Here is a 16,408-nt window from a genome sequence, read left to right as displayed (position 1 = left end):
TCCCAGCAGTGCTGTATTTTTAGCAGTGGTGAAAATACTGACATTTTTGTGGAGGTTTCTGAGCTCATGCCTCGATGATCTCTAGCACCTCCAAGCAGGGATGGCTATTTCATCCCATCAGAGTGCTGTAAAGAAAAAACTGAGTCAATAATCCAAAAACTACCTCAGATTATGGTCAGTTGAAAAGCTGTATACCAGCACTTCACATCTTCATCGTGGCTGTGAGGCTTTTAAATATGTCTGCTTTTCTGTTTAAAGCAGTGTAGTTTTAATTTGGATAGCAAAACCTTTTGCTCTAAAAATGTTGAAGCAAATTTCTAAACTTCAATTTCTAATTTTTCTTTAATTTATGCAATTTCATCTGGATCATTCCTTTTCTGAGACCATCTTCACAGCCAACAAAATGGCTTTTTCTGAAGAAAAAATGTTTCATGGGAAAATTTGTGACCATTGTTGCTTAACAGCCCTTGAGAACTTCCATCTTTGGGTCACCTCTGGGTGCCTCAGACTCGGGTTGAGAAGGTAACTGTGAAAGGACTTATGGTGCAATACTGATAGTCTCCCACAGGGATGTTTTACATGTAAATTAGCTCAAAAAAATACCTTTCTTCCCACTGATTCCTTTTATTTGTGTAGCGATAGATTCACCTATTGATATTATGGCTGGGTAATTTAGTTTCTAATTCCAATCCCAGCTTCAGCCTGTGACCAGCATATAAAGCTGCCTTTTGGTTCTCAAAGCTAAAGCCTCAGATGAAGCAGAGGATGGACAAAGCTAAAAGTGCTCTGAAATAGTCAGGGGTGGAAAGTTACCTTGGCAAAACTATGGGATTGTTTGTGGGGGTAAATTTCCAGCCTCAGCCTCTTGCTTCTGCCTGAACCTGTTTCAGGCTGGTCAACCTAAGAACCTTTGTGGGGAGGCAAAGGTGTGGGAACTGACATGACAAAGGCAGTGGGAGAAAGGCAAAAACCCAACAGCTCTGAACAGCCAAGCCAGGTAGTCCAAAGTCTCCTGGAAACCTGTGGAGGGTTCATAAACACGGTGGTGACAGCGAGCCGCTTGCACCAACATCTCACAGAGATTAACCCCACAATTACCACAGTGCCTTTAAAAATCCCACCCCTCCCACCCTTCAACTTTTAGGATATGGATGGGCTGCAAGTGCGTTAGCAAAAATGATGGAAAGCCAGGAGTCATTGCGTGCAAGGAAAGCCAAATATTTTCTGTTGGCTTGGCTTCAGAAGGGCCTAAGGAAGATGTTTAAAAGCTGGGCTCAGGGGACGCACAGTTAGGCTGTATTTCATCATCATCATCATCATGGGCACTAAGCAGCAGTGTCGTCCCTCCCACCCACCCCCACTCATTGCTCTAGTACCGTTTCTGTTCTGAATTTGGTCAAATATTGGGATGGATGGTCTGTCTACAAACTCCTCTGTGTAGTTCACAAGTGCCTCCCGCACAACTTCGTACCCGGTCAGGACCACAACTTTCTGGAACCCAAAGTGGAGGGTGAAGATGGGGCCATATTTTTCTGCAAGCTGAAAAAAGAGGTGAGCTGTGATGGTCAGGAAGGGAGGAAACCTGCATGGAACAGCTCTTGCTTTCTGAAAGGACATTTTTCATTGTAGATCCTGCTGGGAATGGCTGCAGAGCCACTACCTGCAGAAGGACGCCTGTGAGCCAGAGCTCATCATGGTCAAACATTTTGTACAGATGCCTCACTGGCATCTGTATGGAATTCAGGCTTCTTGCTATGAAAGAGCCCCCACCCCATCAGTGCATCACTAATCTGTTTTTGCTGTTAAGGAGAAAATAAATGGAAACCAAAAAACCCACCCAGAGTTAAAGACTAGACCTCAAATGGCAACAAAAGTTGGCAAACCAGAGATAGACCAAAGAAGAGAAGGCAGTTCAGTGCAAACAATGATGCTGTCACAGAGGAAAGCTTTGGTCTGATGCTCCTGATGTCCTAAAGCACTCCTGCATCCTGCTACCAGAGCAGAGGAGCAGTGCATCTTTCACAGGACAAAGGGGGCACCCAGCAGTACCCACCCAACAAACCACAGCTGGTGCCAGCTGCTTAGTGCAAACACCACTTTTTGCTCTGCGTGGAGTGAGATGGAGGGATAACCCCTCTGGAGTAATCCCAAAGCAAAGGCAAACATAGGCAACACCAAACTCAGCCTAGCAAGGGACAGAAGCATGCGGAGGTAATTCCAAAGCGCCGTTCAGAGGCTGCAGCCGCGTCTGCCCAGCCCTGCTGGGTAAACTGACCCCAACCCTGACACTGCCCGTAACAGCTCCAGGTGCTGGAGCCTCACCCCATGGCAGCAGAAAGCCCCAGCAGCTTCTCCCGCAGCACAGCCCGTGTTTGCTGAGCGCTGGGGTCACAGGAGCCGTGTGGACAGCCGGCTGTGACCCCCGCTGCCTGTTTGCTCACTCTCTCCGTGACCCCGGTGTGGGTCATCTCCAAAGCCAGGTGGGAATGCCCGGCAGCCCCAGGAACAGCCTCTTCCTGCACACAAGGACAGTTTACCACCGTGAGTGGGGTAAGTTGTCTTAATTACAGGTTAGGGGAAGAGCTCACAGGTTTTTCCCTCTGATTCCTTAGCACAGCCTTCCCATCTCTCTCTTGCACTGCCTTCTAGACTTTAATGCGTATCCCATTCATCCAGAGAGAAAGGGATTTTGCAACGGAGCATCTGGATTTGGCCCTCTCCGCGGCAGTTTTGGGGTCACTGCATTGTGGAATTCCTCTTGCCAGATCTCCGGGGCATAGAGGAGGGAAGCAATTTAATTCATGTTAGTTATATCCTAATGCTTTAAAAGATTTCTGGGTGTCCAAGCTGTCAAATTAATATTTCAAATCCCACAAGCATTATAGACTTCCTGTACATCATCACAATTACATGAAGAAATCCCATATTACCCAGAGGTCTTTTTTTAATGGTTGATTGCTCCTAAATTACATTGCATCAACACAGACATTGACTAGAAGAAGCCCAGAAAGATATTATAAAGCTATTTTCACACCTTTACAATTTAGTTTGAATTTAAAAAGACAGAAAGTTCTCACTGATACATCCCAGGCAGCTTTAAAATCTATGAGGGTCTGGGTTAGGGGTTTTTTTTCCTACCTTCATTAGTGATTTATCTTGCCTTCTAAGATCCACCAAGTGCAGGTTACCAATGATCGGAAGAGGAGTTGGACCAGGAGGTAATTTAAAAGCTGAATTTTTATAGCCAGTTGAAAAATAGACTACAGCTAATAATACTGCTGCACACAGCAGACAAACTAATGCAGGATCAGAGAGAAATGAAATTAAAAAAGACATTTTTTTTTTGTAATAATCTGGTTTCTGGGGTTAGAAGCAATAAAAATGCAGTGGCACTGTTCAGTTTCTGCCAGCTGGCTTTCTGTTTGCTCTCTGCAATTGCTACAAGCACTCAATTCTTATTAAGGTTTGTAGAGTACCTAAATAAATACTGCATACTCCACCCTCTTTAAACACCTCAGAGAATGTGGTCTAAGCAGTTTGCAAAGCCTGTCCAGAAGTAAAGAGAGTTTCAAATTACAAACCCATGCATGTGTGTGCAAGAACATATACATGGGAAAAGGTGCTTGGCATTCCTCTGTAACCTCCTCCTCCCTGAGACCTCAAGGTCCTTCATTAGCGGTACTATGACCCTCCAAACACTCTGCTGACACAGGGAAATGAAAAGGCTCTTGGAATCCTATCAGAGCCTTCAGGTTTAGGTAGGATTTGAGATCTCTGTGTTACTAGAGAGAAAAATCAGTATAGTTACAGGAGACTTTCGCTTTCTTGATGTCAAGTGGAGATCAAAGGTCGTTAATAATGGTAAAGCCCAACTATCCCTGGGGGGTTGTAGCCCATAAACTTCTTCATAAAGTCAGCTCTGAACTGCCTGGGGGGGATGTGAGTTCAGACTTTGTGTCTGAGGTAGAAGACATGTAATAGCTAGCCATGGAAAATTAGCTTGGATCAAGTGATCATGAGTGGATTCATGAGTGCAATGGAAAGACAAAATTAGATTTGAAGCTTCTGTGAGGACTCGTCATTTTGCAAGGGCAGCTTCTAAGAGATAGAGGGAAGAAGTTAATGAAGTTAATGAAGCCAGCTGACCTGGCAGGCTCCAGAAGGGAACAAGACAGGAGAATGCAATGATTTTAAGTCAAAGATACTAAACACCTGGAGCTTGCATCCCTCATAAAGGCTTAAATCTTGTAGAAAATAATTGAGGTCTACCTGGTTGAATAGTGGTTTTCAGGAGGAAGTTGGGCATAACCAGCCAGAGGAATAAGATTGTTCAGGGAAGAAAGGGCTGTCTTACATGATGAGGAAGCGCAAGGCTAAAGGTACATTTGTCCAAAGGTTAGATCATATAAAGGCCATTATTCAGCAAATATGGGCCCTCAGCCTTGGAAATGCAAAGAAGGCAGGGAAGGAGGTGAATCTGATCCAGAGCAGGGCATAGGCAGCAGGGTCCTGGAGCAAACAGCTGCTGGGCACTCACTGGAGCTGCCTGCGTCATGTGGAGATGTTGCAGCACAAAAGCCACCCAGAAGCAGAAGCAGCAAGTGTGTCGCAACATTTCTGGGATTTATTTTTTTATTAGTTTCCAAGAAATGGGCTGGAGGCAACAGTTTCTCCCAGAGCATGCTTAGGATGACTCAGCCCTGCCTGCTCCAGTGAGCTAAGACGCAAAGGGGCTGTAAAGACAGGCAGGAAGGATCATGGCTGGCACAGGATGCAGAATGTGGGCACTGCGACAAGAACTTGCAATGGCACATGCCCTGTGCCTGGGCAAAATGTTCCTGCAGGGTTTTCTTGGACCAGCAGCACCCTGCAGGGCAAAAGTTACGTGTTGCTGCTGCTCTCCTGGTATTTCATCCTTGCCCTGGGAGCCTCTGAACTCATAAAAAAGCCTTTCAGAAAGAGACTTAAATTATCTCTGAAAAGCCAGGGGGAGTGTATTGTGTTTTTTTTCAAGCCAGGCTCTGAGTGCAATGCATTAAAATGACAAAGGTAAGTAAAAGTCTTGCGATGACAAGAAATTCCTGTCTCACTAATGTGTCTGGTACGTGTTTCTCTCCGGAGCTGCGCTGCTACGTGCTGCCCTGCCTGAGCACACAGAGCCGAGCACAAAACACCTGCCAGGCACTGACACTGCTCTGGGTGCATTCCTGGGGCAGCCGGGTCCCTCAGGGTGCTCGTGGCCCGGTTGTCCTCCATCCCTCGTGCCCATGTGGCACTCTGCCACCTCTTGTGACCTGGGTGGTGCTGGTGAGGATGGGGAGCAGCGGCCACCTAAAGGCAACCACATCACTGCCAGTCAGCCAGCCTGGGCCAGTAAAACAGCAGCCCTGCATCCTGTAACTTAAATCCCCCCCCCCAAGTCTCTGCGCCTTCCCTTCAATGCCAGTCCCATTCTTGACCAGCAGTGCATCCCAGACAGCACCCTCGGATAACTCCTGCTGGATTTTACTGTGATGGGTTCCTTGTGAGCATGGGCAAGAGACACAAGGAAGCACTGTAAGGGGCCACATCAGAGAGGCGTGCAGAGCCACACCCTGCCTCACACAGCAGTTGTGATTTTCTGGAGTTAAAATTCAGCCATTTCCTTTGAGATGTCTGTGGCTATGAGTATATTGCTCACTTTTTGTGCTGCTGAACATGTCCTGGCTGCAGGCTGCCCCGGGGATCCCTGTGCTCACCTCTCTTGTGCGGGTGTATTAAAGGTGGTGCAGCCCAGCTTTATCGGTTTGACCCAAAATCAACTTCATACTGTCACACCAGATAGAGCAACAGAACAAAATATTTAATGATCAAGTAGGTGATAAGGTCAGGCTTGCAGTAGTTAGACTGCAAATAGAGCAACAGCAAAACAAGTGCAAGCAAGCGCAGCAGCAGCAGCTTCCTTGTCGCAGAGCCTGCTGAGCACTCCCTGAGCTGTGCCCAGGAGCTGGAGCTGGGCCTGTGGTACAGCCCCTGTCCAAGTGCAACACCAGCACAAGTACAAGCTGGAGTATAACTACTACAGTGCTACCTTTAGTCGCGTGAACTAAAGCTAGTGAGGCCCGAGGCCGCCCTACTTTGTCATCCCTTTATATTCTTCCTCCTTTCTTTCCTTCCATTTGCAGCACAGATCAGCTTTAGATGACAGCAGCTTTAGTTTTGTGTTGTAGGTTTACCATAACTGCCCCATTTTCAGTCGAATGGACTGTATTGTATGGACAGTATTGACTGTCCCTATTCATCACAACACACCTGCTAATTGAGACTGAAGTTTGGAATTAGAAGCCTGTGGATGATGGTTCACCCTGCAGTCAATGCAGAGAGTGAGAAATTACCTTATGCCAGCTGATTCATCCCCTGAAGGATCCTTTCTCTGAAGGGTAGAGAAGACCTCCTGAGCAGGTACAGCTCCTGAGGTGCAAGTGCAGCAGGGGGCTGAGCTCTCCCAGCTCTCTGGTGGAGCGTGGCAGTCCTGCTGCCCAGCCCCAGCTCCATTGCCCTCACACCGCCTCAGGCTTGTATCGCTTCAGCCACACCGACTCAGAAACTCTTCCCTTGCCATGGCTTCTCATTTTCTGCCACTTTAGGGATCTAAGATGGCCCAGTAAGGGATTGGACAAGTGCCAGAGCCAGGATGAGCCAGGAGAGGTGAGGGAGGGGTAGAAATGCCTTTCTCAGCAGAAGCAGAAAGCTGCTCAACTGGCCCCATCATAAATAGGCTGTTAAGCATAAAGTGCCTGGTGTGAGTTGGAAAGAACCCACTTCCCAAACCACTTAGATGTTTTCTGATAACTGTCTCGTGCCTGGGTCTTGGCATCAGCCCATGTTACACCCTTGTGTCTGGGACTCTGTAATAAAGATAAGGCAGGTTGTATCGCACAATGGAAGCTCAGTCTGAGGCTCAGCTGAACAACCATCCTGAGGAGACTTCCAGATCCATTGAGTGTCTCTTGTCTCCAGCTGGGCCATCGATAATCAGCTCTGCTCTAGGGTTTGGACTTTGGGCTGAGAAATTCCCCATAGGGGCTGTCAGGGGAGAGTTCTCATGGGTTACATCTATAGAGGAGGTTTGAAGGCATTTCACTCTTTCAAACTGTCCTGAAAACAGGATCTCTGATGTGCTGTTCTGGGAATGAATCAGTTTCTGAGAGCAGGAAGGGTTTGCATGATACAGACATTGCAAGAGCTGTTGGAGAGAATGTCATGAATGAGAGAAAGTAACAGTGCCTGGTGTCTTCCTTCCCCTAAAGCTCAGGGCCAGACAGCTTCTCCCCACTGTAGCTAGATTTGCTTTCAAGCTTGAAGTGCTCACTACTCTAATGCCATGTTGTTTGATCATTCACAGGGCACAGCACAAACCAGGTGAGGCATGGGGGTCAAGGTAAAGCCGACATCAGCAGTGAGATCCAGGTCTGACTTATCCACTCCTGGAGGGGGCTGGAAAACAAATTTGCGGAGCAAGCCCGAAAAGAAGAGGAACAGCTCCATTTTAGCCAGTCCTTCACCAAGGCAAGCCCTTCGTCCTGAAAACAACCAGGGGAGAAGTTAATGATCAGCACTGTAACTGTTAATGTTGATGTCTGAGACCTTCTAAACTGGAGGTACAGTTTGGAAGAGCAGGCTGCTGAGATGGGAAATCCTCCCTTCCTTCTCTCCGTATATTAGAGGTACTACTGACTTGGTCTCAAACTACACAGAAGCCTGTAGGTGTATGAAATTGTTCAGTGATTGTGGGTAACTCAGTGTCTCCCAGCTCTCCCAAAGAAGAGGTGGTTACCTACAGCAATGGTGGACAGGAGAAATGACCAGAAATCCCTTACCCTCTGTTCTGTGTCCCTGGCTTTCATACTTTCCTGAAATCAGGGGGAACTGCCATTAGCCTTGTCCCAGATGGTACACCCACACCCCTCTTACCTATGGAGAATGGAATAAATGCTTCTCTCCTAATGAAGTTCCCACTGGCATCCAGGAAATGTGAAGGGTTGAACTGATCTGGGGTTTTCCAATGTAACTCATCATTCAGAGCAGAGGTCAGCAGTGGAATAATCTCAGTACCCTGAAAGAGATCAAAGAAACTCATGGAAGAGGAGATCACTCCCCTACTTGAGCCAGACTTTTTTTTTTCCCAATGTGAAGAGGCAAATAAGACATGACAAATAGAACTGGGGAATGCTCCCCTGCCCCATTGTGGCTCTGTCTGTTTTCAGTAGCTGCTGTTTTATTTTTTTGGACCACAAAACATTCCTTTCTTACAGAGTCAGATCTTTCAAGAAAGGTGCTGGGGTAGAGGTTCCACAATTGACATAAAAGATTCAAACCAGTGTGATTTAATTAAATCTCTGGTTAATTGTGATTCAATCAACTGCAGCAGACCACAATCCATTGTAAGTTTATAATAATTATCCTGGATCCAAGACAAAGGGTCACAGCACAGATTAAACCATGCATCACCGTGTCTTTAAGTTATTTATGTGTTTCTTCATCTGCTTTAAAGAAAGCTGTGAGGAATCTGTGCAGCATAAGCTGCCAGCCTCAGAGCTCACCTTAGGAATCACATAGCCTCGGAAATTCACATCGCTGGGAGTCGATCGTGATACACCCATGGGGACAATATTGGCAAACCTCTGTATTTCATGTATTACTGCTTCTGTATAAGGCATTTTTTTCCGGTCCTCCAACTTAGGCAGCTCTCCCGGTTCAATGACATGGTTCATTTCTTCCTGAATCTTTCCTTGGAGGGAGGAAAGGATTAAAAAGCTGATAACAATCTCATCTTGCAACTGGAATGGCTACCAGTTTGGCAGAGATGAAGAAAAGGGAAAACTGTAAATATCTGGGAAGGGCAGAAGTGGGTAAGTCAGGGCATGGTGTCGTTCTTTCAGGTTTGTTGTTGAGCTAAGGCAGCTTGAATAGAGTCAGTACCATCCATCCCATGCCTGACTCTCATTACACACCTTTGTTACCCTATAACCTTCAACAGAAACCAGATCAGAATCAGCTCCTGAGGAGACCTTTAGTGATGTCAGCCCATAGCCTGCAGGTGAATAACGATGGGGGAGCTTTACTGTACCTGTAGGCTGCCCCTTAGCCTCTCCCACTTGGCTGGGCTGGTTTATTGCAACCCAGCTGAATAAAATTCCTTTGTAAAGTCAATGGTTTTTATATCTCCCAGAGCACTCAGAATAATTACTCTAGGCAACACTGAATGAGTTCCACTCCCTTCCACAACCAAAGACTTAAGCATGCAGCAACAAATTGTACAAGAGACTTGTCCTCCTTACTCTGAATTTCTGGGTATTTCATCATCAGAAGCAGCCCCCAGCGCACAATTGTGGATGTGGTCTCAGTCCCAGCAGCAAAGAGGTCCAGAGTTGAAAACATCAGGTTTCCATTGTTGAATGCAGTATGGGGCTTCTTTGACTCCTTCAAAACATGTGGGTAATACAGCAAGTGACACCCATACGTGACTGTGTTGCCACCATTTTTATCTGCATTTTAGCTTTCTGTGGCTTTATATGTGCTGGAAAACTAAACATTTAGTCTTTTAGCATTAGGGCCTATGCTGTGTGAAATTTGTCTGGTCTCAAGCATATGTGCAATCCCCAGGCCCAGATATTAGAAATAATTCCAATAAATTGGAATTTATTTACTGCAACACAGTTTATCACTGTACCATTCTCACAGGAAGGTTTGGGATGATCTCTTCCTCATCTGTGCTGAGTGGCAACTTATTTCACCCACGTGGGACATCTCGACAACGAAATCCCTTTAACCAGCAGTTCCAGAGGGGCCATGGAGCGAACACAGCACAGCTCCCTGTGAGTATGATATATTCTGCTTGCTGCAGTTGTTCTGTTTCCACTCACTCCCAGTCCCTGACAGATGGCCAGTCCTAAGAATAAGCCAAAGCTAAGGGAACAGAAAGACACTGAGACTCAGCTTTAAAGTACCTGTTTTTGCTTCAGCAGAAAGGCATCCACAAAGCCTGTTAGGTCATTTTCATTCAGCTCCTCTTTGTGTTCCTGGAAGAGCTTCTGGAGAAAAGCGTTCAATTCACTGATATTTTGTAGCACTGTCTTGGAAGCTCCAGAGAGAAATCCAAGGGATGGGTAGAAATTATATAACTGTGGAGCAAGAGAGGTCTTACTGTTAATTGGCATTTTTGAACACATACTGGTATCTCAAATCTCACTTCTGGTCCCTTGTCCTATGCCCTGCCATTTTAGGCTGTAATTGCCCCCTTTCTACAGTCCAAGGAGCTCTGGATTCCTGCAGAAATAGTATTCTTTCTGTAATACAAGAAGGCAGGTTTGGGATTGTGCTTCTGCACTTCAAAGAGGATAAAATTGTTCATTTCTGAAGACTTTGGTTTGTTGGGTTTTTTTTTCTTTTAGTAATAAGCTTCACAGACTAAGTGCAGGAGCCTGGGAATCTGTGCACTGCAGATACAGAACCACAGATGTGTTCTGTACAGGATGACTTGCTGATAATGTTCTTGTTCTCAAGAAGAAAGATGTGGGAGGCCAGGAGAATGAACCCAGGAAACTGGATATCCCCCAAAAACCTAAAAGCTAAAACATAAAATTAGGCTCTTACCAGCACCATAGGAGAGCCCAACAGCTTAGTATTTTGATTTATCAGCTTCAGCAAAGCTAGAAACACTGGATCATCATATTCAAACCTCTCTCCAAACAATATAGAGCAGATGACATTGGATACAGCATTGTTGAGTATCATTTTCGTATCAAATGGTTTCCCTGTATTTCAAGCAATGAAAACAAATAATGATGTGATTATGTTCCTTTCAGTCTGGTTTCCTATGGAAATGTAGTCCTGAGCTCCCAAAGAAAACTCATTCCCCACCCAGAATGCATAGCAGGGAACTCTGTTTCAGTGTTTTAAGGCCTTGGTTCAATAACTACTGCAGTGCATGCTGAACTTTAACCATGAGATACCATTTGCTCAGAGTTAAACTTTCATTAATCTTTATTGTTCTGCTAGACCTGTTCTCTGTCTCTGGCTGAAAGATTTGACACTCACCATGATAGGATTCAAAATATTTGATAAGGGCATTTACTTCCTCCAGGATTCGGATCTCAAGGGTTCTCTTTCCCATTCCAAAATCTCGCAGCGTGGACAAGGTAAATCTTCTCATAGTTTTCCACAGCTCTCCGTGGCTGAATGCTATGCCTAAAATAAAAGTGTAACATCCTTATGGCCCCTGGGGTTCATAAACATTTGTAAGGCTTTCTTATGCACTGGTACCTCCTAAGATCACAAAAAGTGATCTCTAAGAGGACATTGCTCTCTGCTGTGAGAATATAATGAACAGAGACAAAACTTATCCAACCAAAACGTCAATTACCATTTCCTTGTGTCATTTTCCTAAATATGGGTATTTCTGCCCTCTCTCCAAACTCTTCAGCATGATTTAAGAGGGCATCCTTGATGGTTTCATATCCAGCCAGTACCACAACTCTCCTGGGTCCAAAATGCACAGTGAAGACGTTGCCATATATCTTGGAGAGCTGTCAAGGTGAATAAATATGTTCATTCAAAGCCAGATCTGGACTCAAACACTAATACTGGCCACCCTAGGTGGTTTCTAGTCCAAAAGGAGCCTCCCAGCCCTGCCTGATGTCTGCAGGTAATTCAAGTAGTGAGCAACAGCTATCGATTGCCAGCATCTCTGCTTGCACCCTGTTTGCACAACAAGGTGTCTGCTATCAGTGCTCCTAGCAGGGGAGTCAGGAAAATGCCACAGCATTCCTGTGGTGTTCTGCAGTAACAGGCCAGCAATACCACGTTGGGAGGCTGGTTAGAGAATGCTGTAGCAGGCAGGCCTGTTTATTGTAGTGCTGGTGACCTGAGGCAAGCGGGTGTGCACACACCTTTGCTGAAGCCACAAACACTGCAAAAACAAAGCCAGACAATAACTCTTTCTTTCAGGACAGCACTTGTCTCTAATTATGTCAAGGTGGGTAGTGTTGCAGTCATCACGAAATTATTTGCTGGCCACCAGAAACTTGAATCCAACTAGGAAGCATATTCTGGTAGATAATGTCACAGGAACGTTAGGCTTTTATAGCAAATTAAATATGAATCATCTGTTACCCAGAAAGGTGGCTTTGACAAGCTAATCATTCACTCGGTATTTTAGGCTTCGTTCAAACACACTGCAAGCCATCCGCTCCAAATGTCTTCTTGTTTCTGCTATGCCTGGGTTACCATTTTCTATGCATTAGATACATTCCACAAATTGAATTTCAGATTAGAAGCAGCTCCTGTTATTACGCCAGACAAATTGAATTTGTTTTCATCAAACGGTGGTTTGACGGCTTGGGAGATAACATTAGTGCTGGTTCTTTCATCCCTGGCAGCTCACAGGGTGTGTGGCAGAGCCAGGGGCAGGGAATCACAGCTGCCTCCGAGCCTTCCTTTGGCCATCTCCTTGCGTTAGTGCTTCTTGGCATCCACTCTGGTTTTGCTCAGCAGCACAAGTATTGAATGTGGCAGGCCTGAAAGCCCAAATAAAGCTTCTTGGTAGATTATAGGAAATCAGTCTGGTGCCATCACATGACATTTGTATCATAAAATCCCCCAGCACCGCCAAATATAGTTCATAGTTTCATACTGACATCCTCAAACATACCCAGGATCAGATGGGAACTCAGGACCAGAAGCCCGTCAGAACTGATCTCTACACAATCCTCTGCCCCATAAATCAAGGCAGATGAGCACTGCGTGCCTGCTGTAGGATTTCTGTACTTTGGCAACACAGGATGCCCTTTCTTCTACAGCTAACTGGAGGATTTCAGTGTCTGCACTGCCCTCTCACTGCAGATATTCAAGTGGCTGAAGGAGTTCTCTGGGGACCAGCTTTCCCCCATCATAGTGTCCAGTAAGCAGCACAGACACAGGGCATGTGACATATCACTCACAGCACCTCAACTGTCTCTACAGAAACCAGATAAAATCTGAATTCCCCCTGACTTGTCCCCAGGTCCCTATGGGAACACAGCAGACACTTTCTGAAACAAACATTGCCCCTGGCTTTTTAATATTCAAGTCTTTTTTTATTTTTCTCTTCTAGAAATATAAGTATCCATGGAACTGTGTAAGAAAAAGCAATTTGTTTAGCTAGACATATAAAATCCATGCATCAAGTCCTTAATAACCCTGGGCAGTGTGTGCAGGGGAAGGGCTGGGGAGGCAGAGCTGTGCTTTGCATTGCAGAGATATAATTAGTTTTGGAAATAAGTGTGCATAGGACACCCCCTTTCTCTCTGCTGTGGGGATGATGCCTGTTCTTGCTTCATCCCTTCCATCCACCCATTCTTCCTAGAGGTCTGGTGGCAATGAGACATCTCTTGATGGCAGCAGCCTGGCCCAACCTGCAGCCTCTGAAAGGCTCAAAACACCAACGATTTGGAGTGGATTGCAAGGGGGGTGTGTGTGTGTGAGGGGGGTCTACGTTTGAGTGTGTATAAAGAAAGGAGTGTATTATATTTATATATAAATACAAGTATGTGCACGTGCACCTCTGAAGGTGAAGTTGTTCTGCCAGCCTACCTGTATGCCAAATATCTCCTTGCTGCCCTCCACACAAAGCAAACACAACCACATCTCTATTTCCCCAGCTGCGTTTCTCGCTTCAGGAATTGCACATTTGCCCCCTGCCTGCTCGCTCAGCCCCTACCTCTGTCAGCGACTGGAATGGCTTTTTCAGGTCCACCACATTCAGGTTTCCGATCAGAGGAAGAGGTCGTGGCCCAGGGGGCAAATTGCAAACTGACTTCTTGGAGCTGGAGAAAAAGTAAAGGAGAGCAAACAGCCCTGCTGCCAAACAGAGCAGTGAGCTGGAGCCCACGTACTGCAGGAAACTCTGCACAGCCATGGCCAAACCCAGGTGTGGGCATGAGCATATTGGGGTCCCTTTATAGCCCTTCTGTCCTTGCCTGAACACACCTTCTGGGAAAGTGCCTTTATACAGAGAAAAGGGCTCTGCAGACTTGTTTACGTCCACTTAGACCAGATGTACTCAATTTTCCTGCCAGATAAAACACCCTCTTTTATTCTGAACCATGGATTATCATAATCTGGAGCTCTTATTTCAGCTGTAACACTGGGATGAGGTATTTGTTTTCCAGTGAAGATCTGTGTTATGGGCGTGTTGTTCTCTGTGTGATTTCAGGGCCAGAACTCAAGGACAGGACCCATGCTGGACTGCTGTCACTGTGCCAGGTCACAGGACTCAGCTGGACCACTGGTGGTGCAATGGAGGAAGCAGGACACAGGAGGGAAAGCCCACAATAATGCAGGGCCCAGGGTGCAGCTGGCAAGGAAGCCCTCGGGGAGGACAAGACTGACCATGGAGAAGCTGGAATGGTGGATTCAGGACTGCTGACAGGAGCAGATCTATTTACAGGTGACAGTTCTGATTCTCTTTGCTTTCCTGACACCTCTTTGAACAAATCAGTGTTTTCATTGCAGTGTTTTCATTGCAGTGTTTTCACTGTTATTGTCTTTGTCCCAAAAATCCTCTACCAGCAACCCCAAAATGCTCCTGAAACCACTTCAGTCACTATTTTGCAGTTTACTGCCCATAGAACTGTGTGCCTGGATGGCCATGTCTGGCTCATCACCATTTGGTGATGACTCTCTCTGTTCATGAACAGCTGCAATCCTCTAGGAGAAACCATCCCCTACCCCTGCAGGCAATCCTGCCTAGATTGGGCAAGAGATCCTGAATCCTTGTAACTTGGGAGGAGCCAGGATCAGAATCTGCAGCTGGCCAGGCAGAGGATGGAGGAGGGAGGCTGCCTGGGCAGCTGCTGCCAAGGAGGAGCACATGGCAGCAGTCCTGGCCCTGCAGGTACTGAGTCATGTCCCAAGCCAGGGCACGGTCCTGCAAGAGCTCACGTGCCCGGGTGACAGCTCCCCAGGAGCCACCCCCACACTCTGCATCCTTGGGGGGTGACAACAAAGCAGAAGTGACCATGAACAGGAAGCCACTGTTAGAGATGGTGGCTCTGGGGGAAGGAGCTGATTTGATGCTCTATCCCATATTCCCCAGTGGGGATATTTTGCTCCCCAGTTGCAGATTCTGGCAGATTACTGGGCCGTGCTGCTGTTCAACCCTTTAGAAATCTTTAGTTTAATAATTCTTTTGCTAGAATTCTCCAAGGCTCCGGGGTGCAGGCTACACTGATGGAAAAATGATGATTATTTATTAATAATAATAAAAGTACATTAGCCAAAGGCAAGGGGAATCAATAAACTCTAACTAGATTGACAAGAAAAAGGAGCCTGCACGTCTGCCTGCTCTCCAAGGCTTGTTATCAGGAGTGGAGTTTTTCACAAGGGGGAACTTTCCTGTGCAGAAGAGGACCAGGCAGGGTGGGCAAAGAAAGGAGGGCAATGGATGGTCACGTCCATCTCACCATTTGCTGCACAGTTATGAGGTCTTGGCCTGCACCCTCCTCTCCCAGACATTTCCAAGAATATCCTGTTCTGCCAGATTCTTCTCTGAGCAAATGGTGTGACTACTGGGACTCCTGAGACTTCATAATATGCAGCAAAGGAAGGAAAAAGCCCTACATGGGGCCAGTTGGGTACCAAAGGAGGAAATTTGTTGTTTCTTTTTACATAAAACTCTGTTGGAGTAGAGCTGGCTGCTGCCAGAGTGAGCAAAAGCACCTTCCCAAGGACTTCACTCTGTGGTAACAATACAGAGTGAGAGCCTTTCTCAAGTATTGAGCCCATGGACTTGCAGCCTGCTGGATTGGTGTGCTGTGAGAAATGATGGATGAGCTCTCCAGAGGGAGGGAATCTTTGCAGTTTTAAAAGACAGCCAGTGTGATTCCTCACCTCCACTTCTTCCTCACATCCTTCAGCTTCCAGTATGCAATCCTGAATTCAGCCTACAGCTACAGGCTTGCAGGTGAGGATCCCACACAGGACTGGGGAGAAAACATTGCTCTCTGCTCATGTCTTTGTCTTTCTACCAGCCCAAGGCAGAACCATCTTCAGGTAAGCAGACTTTTTAGGCACAGTTCAGGGGACTCATCAGTTCCTCCTAGAAAATGAGCCTGCACCTTAAACAGCACAGTAACTCCTGTGTGCTCATCTGGAGAAGGTCACATCACCTTCTAATGGGACACAGGTTAGCAGTGCTACAGTAACCGTAGGATAATGCAGGGAAAGAGTTGTTATAAGGCCATAATTCAGTCAATGACTGCTGATAACATAATAAACCATGAGAGTGAACACCAAGTGCTTGTGTGCCTTGCAAGGCTCTGCCACTGATTTACAGCCTCCAGAGATGCCTATCAGCCCATGCATTGTTATCAGGGATATATAAAGCCTG

General features: G+C 46.3%; 2 protein-coding genes and 2 long non-coding RNA genes across 4 annotated transcripts in view; 2 read left to right on the top strand and 2 right to left on the bottom strand.

Moving 5' to 3' along the window:
• Nucleotides 1-3,728, bottom strand: part of LOC125334445 (cytochrome P450 2W1-like) — a 9,567-nt gene extending 5,839 nt beyond the window's left edge. The window contains exons 1-2 of the mRNA XM_048321280.1: nucleotides 3,139-3,728; nucleotides 1,377-1,539 (exon numbers count right to left, since the gene is read on the bottom strand). Of these exons, the coding sequence (XP_048177237.1) occupies nucleotides 1,377-1,539; nucleotides 3,139-3,336 (361 nt within the window). The 5' untranslated portion in view covers nucleotides 3,337-3,728. The remainder of the gene's footprint in view (nucleotides 1-1,376; nucleotides 1,540-3,138) is intronic.
• The window catches only part of LOC125334448, a 24,102-nt gene extending 16,640 nt beyond the window's left edge, over nucleotides 1-7,462 (top strand). Inside the window, exon 3 of the long non-coding RNA XR_007207139.1 lies at nucleotides 7,385-7,462. This is a non-coding gene — a long non-coding RNA (uncharacterized LOC125334448). The remainder of the gene's footprint in view (nucleotides 1-7,384) is intronic.
• LOC125334444 (cytochrome P450 2K4-like) lies at nucleotides 5,374-13,990 on the bottom strand. The gene is made up of 9 exons (XM_048321279.1): nucleotides 13,739-13,990; nucleotides 11,405-11,567; nucleotides 11,080-11,229; nucleotides 10,636-10,796; nucleotides 9,990-10,163; nucleotides 9,321-9,462; nucleotides 8,583-8,770; nucleotides 7,954-8,095; nucleotides 5,374-7,562 (listed from the first exon to the last, which is right to left on the bottom strand). Exons 1-9 carry the CDS (start codon nucleotides 13,934-13,936, stop codon nucleotides 7,375-7,377), a joined length of 1,506 nt encoding a protein of 501 aa, XP_048177236.1. The 5' UTR covers nucleotides 13,937-13,990; the 3' UTR covers nucleotides 5,374-7,374.
• LOC125334446 lies at nucleotides 9,655-16,408 on the top strand. The gene is made up of 3 exons (XR_007207138.1): nucleotides 9,655-9,857; nucleotides 14,234-14,467; nucleotides 15,936-16,408. It is a non-coding gene; the product is annotated as an uncharacterized LOC125334446 (long non-coding RNA).

Source organism: Corvus hawaiiensis, chromosome 16 (assembly GCF_020740725.1).
Source record: "Corvus hawaiiensis isolate bCorHaw1 chromosome 16, bCorHaw1.pri.cur, whole genome shotgun sequence".
Taxonomy (NCBI): Eukaryota; Metazoa; Chordata; class Aves; order Passeriformes; family Corvidae; genus Corvus; species Corvus hawaiiensis.
Note: the sequence above shows the minus strand (reverse complement) of the source record. Positions and strands in the feature narration are given on the sequence as shown.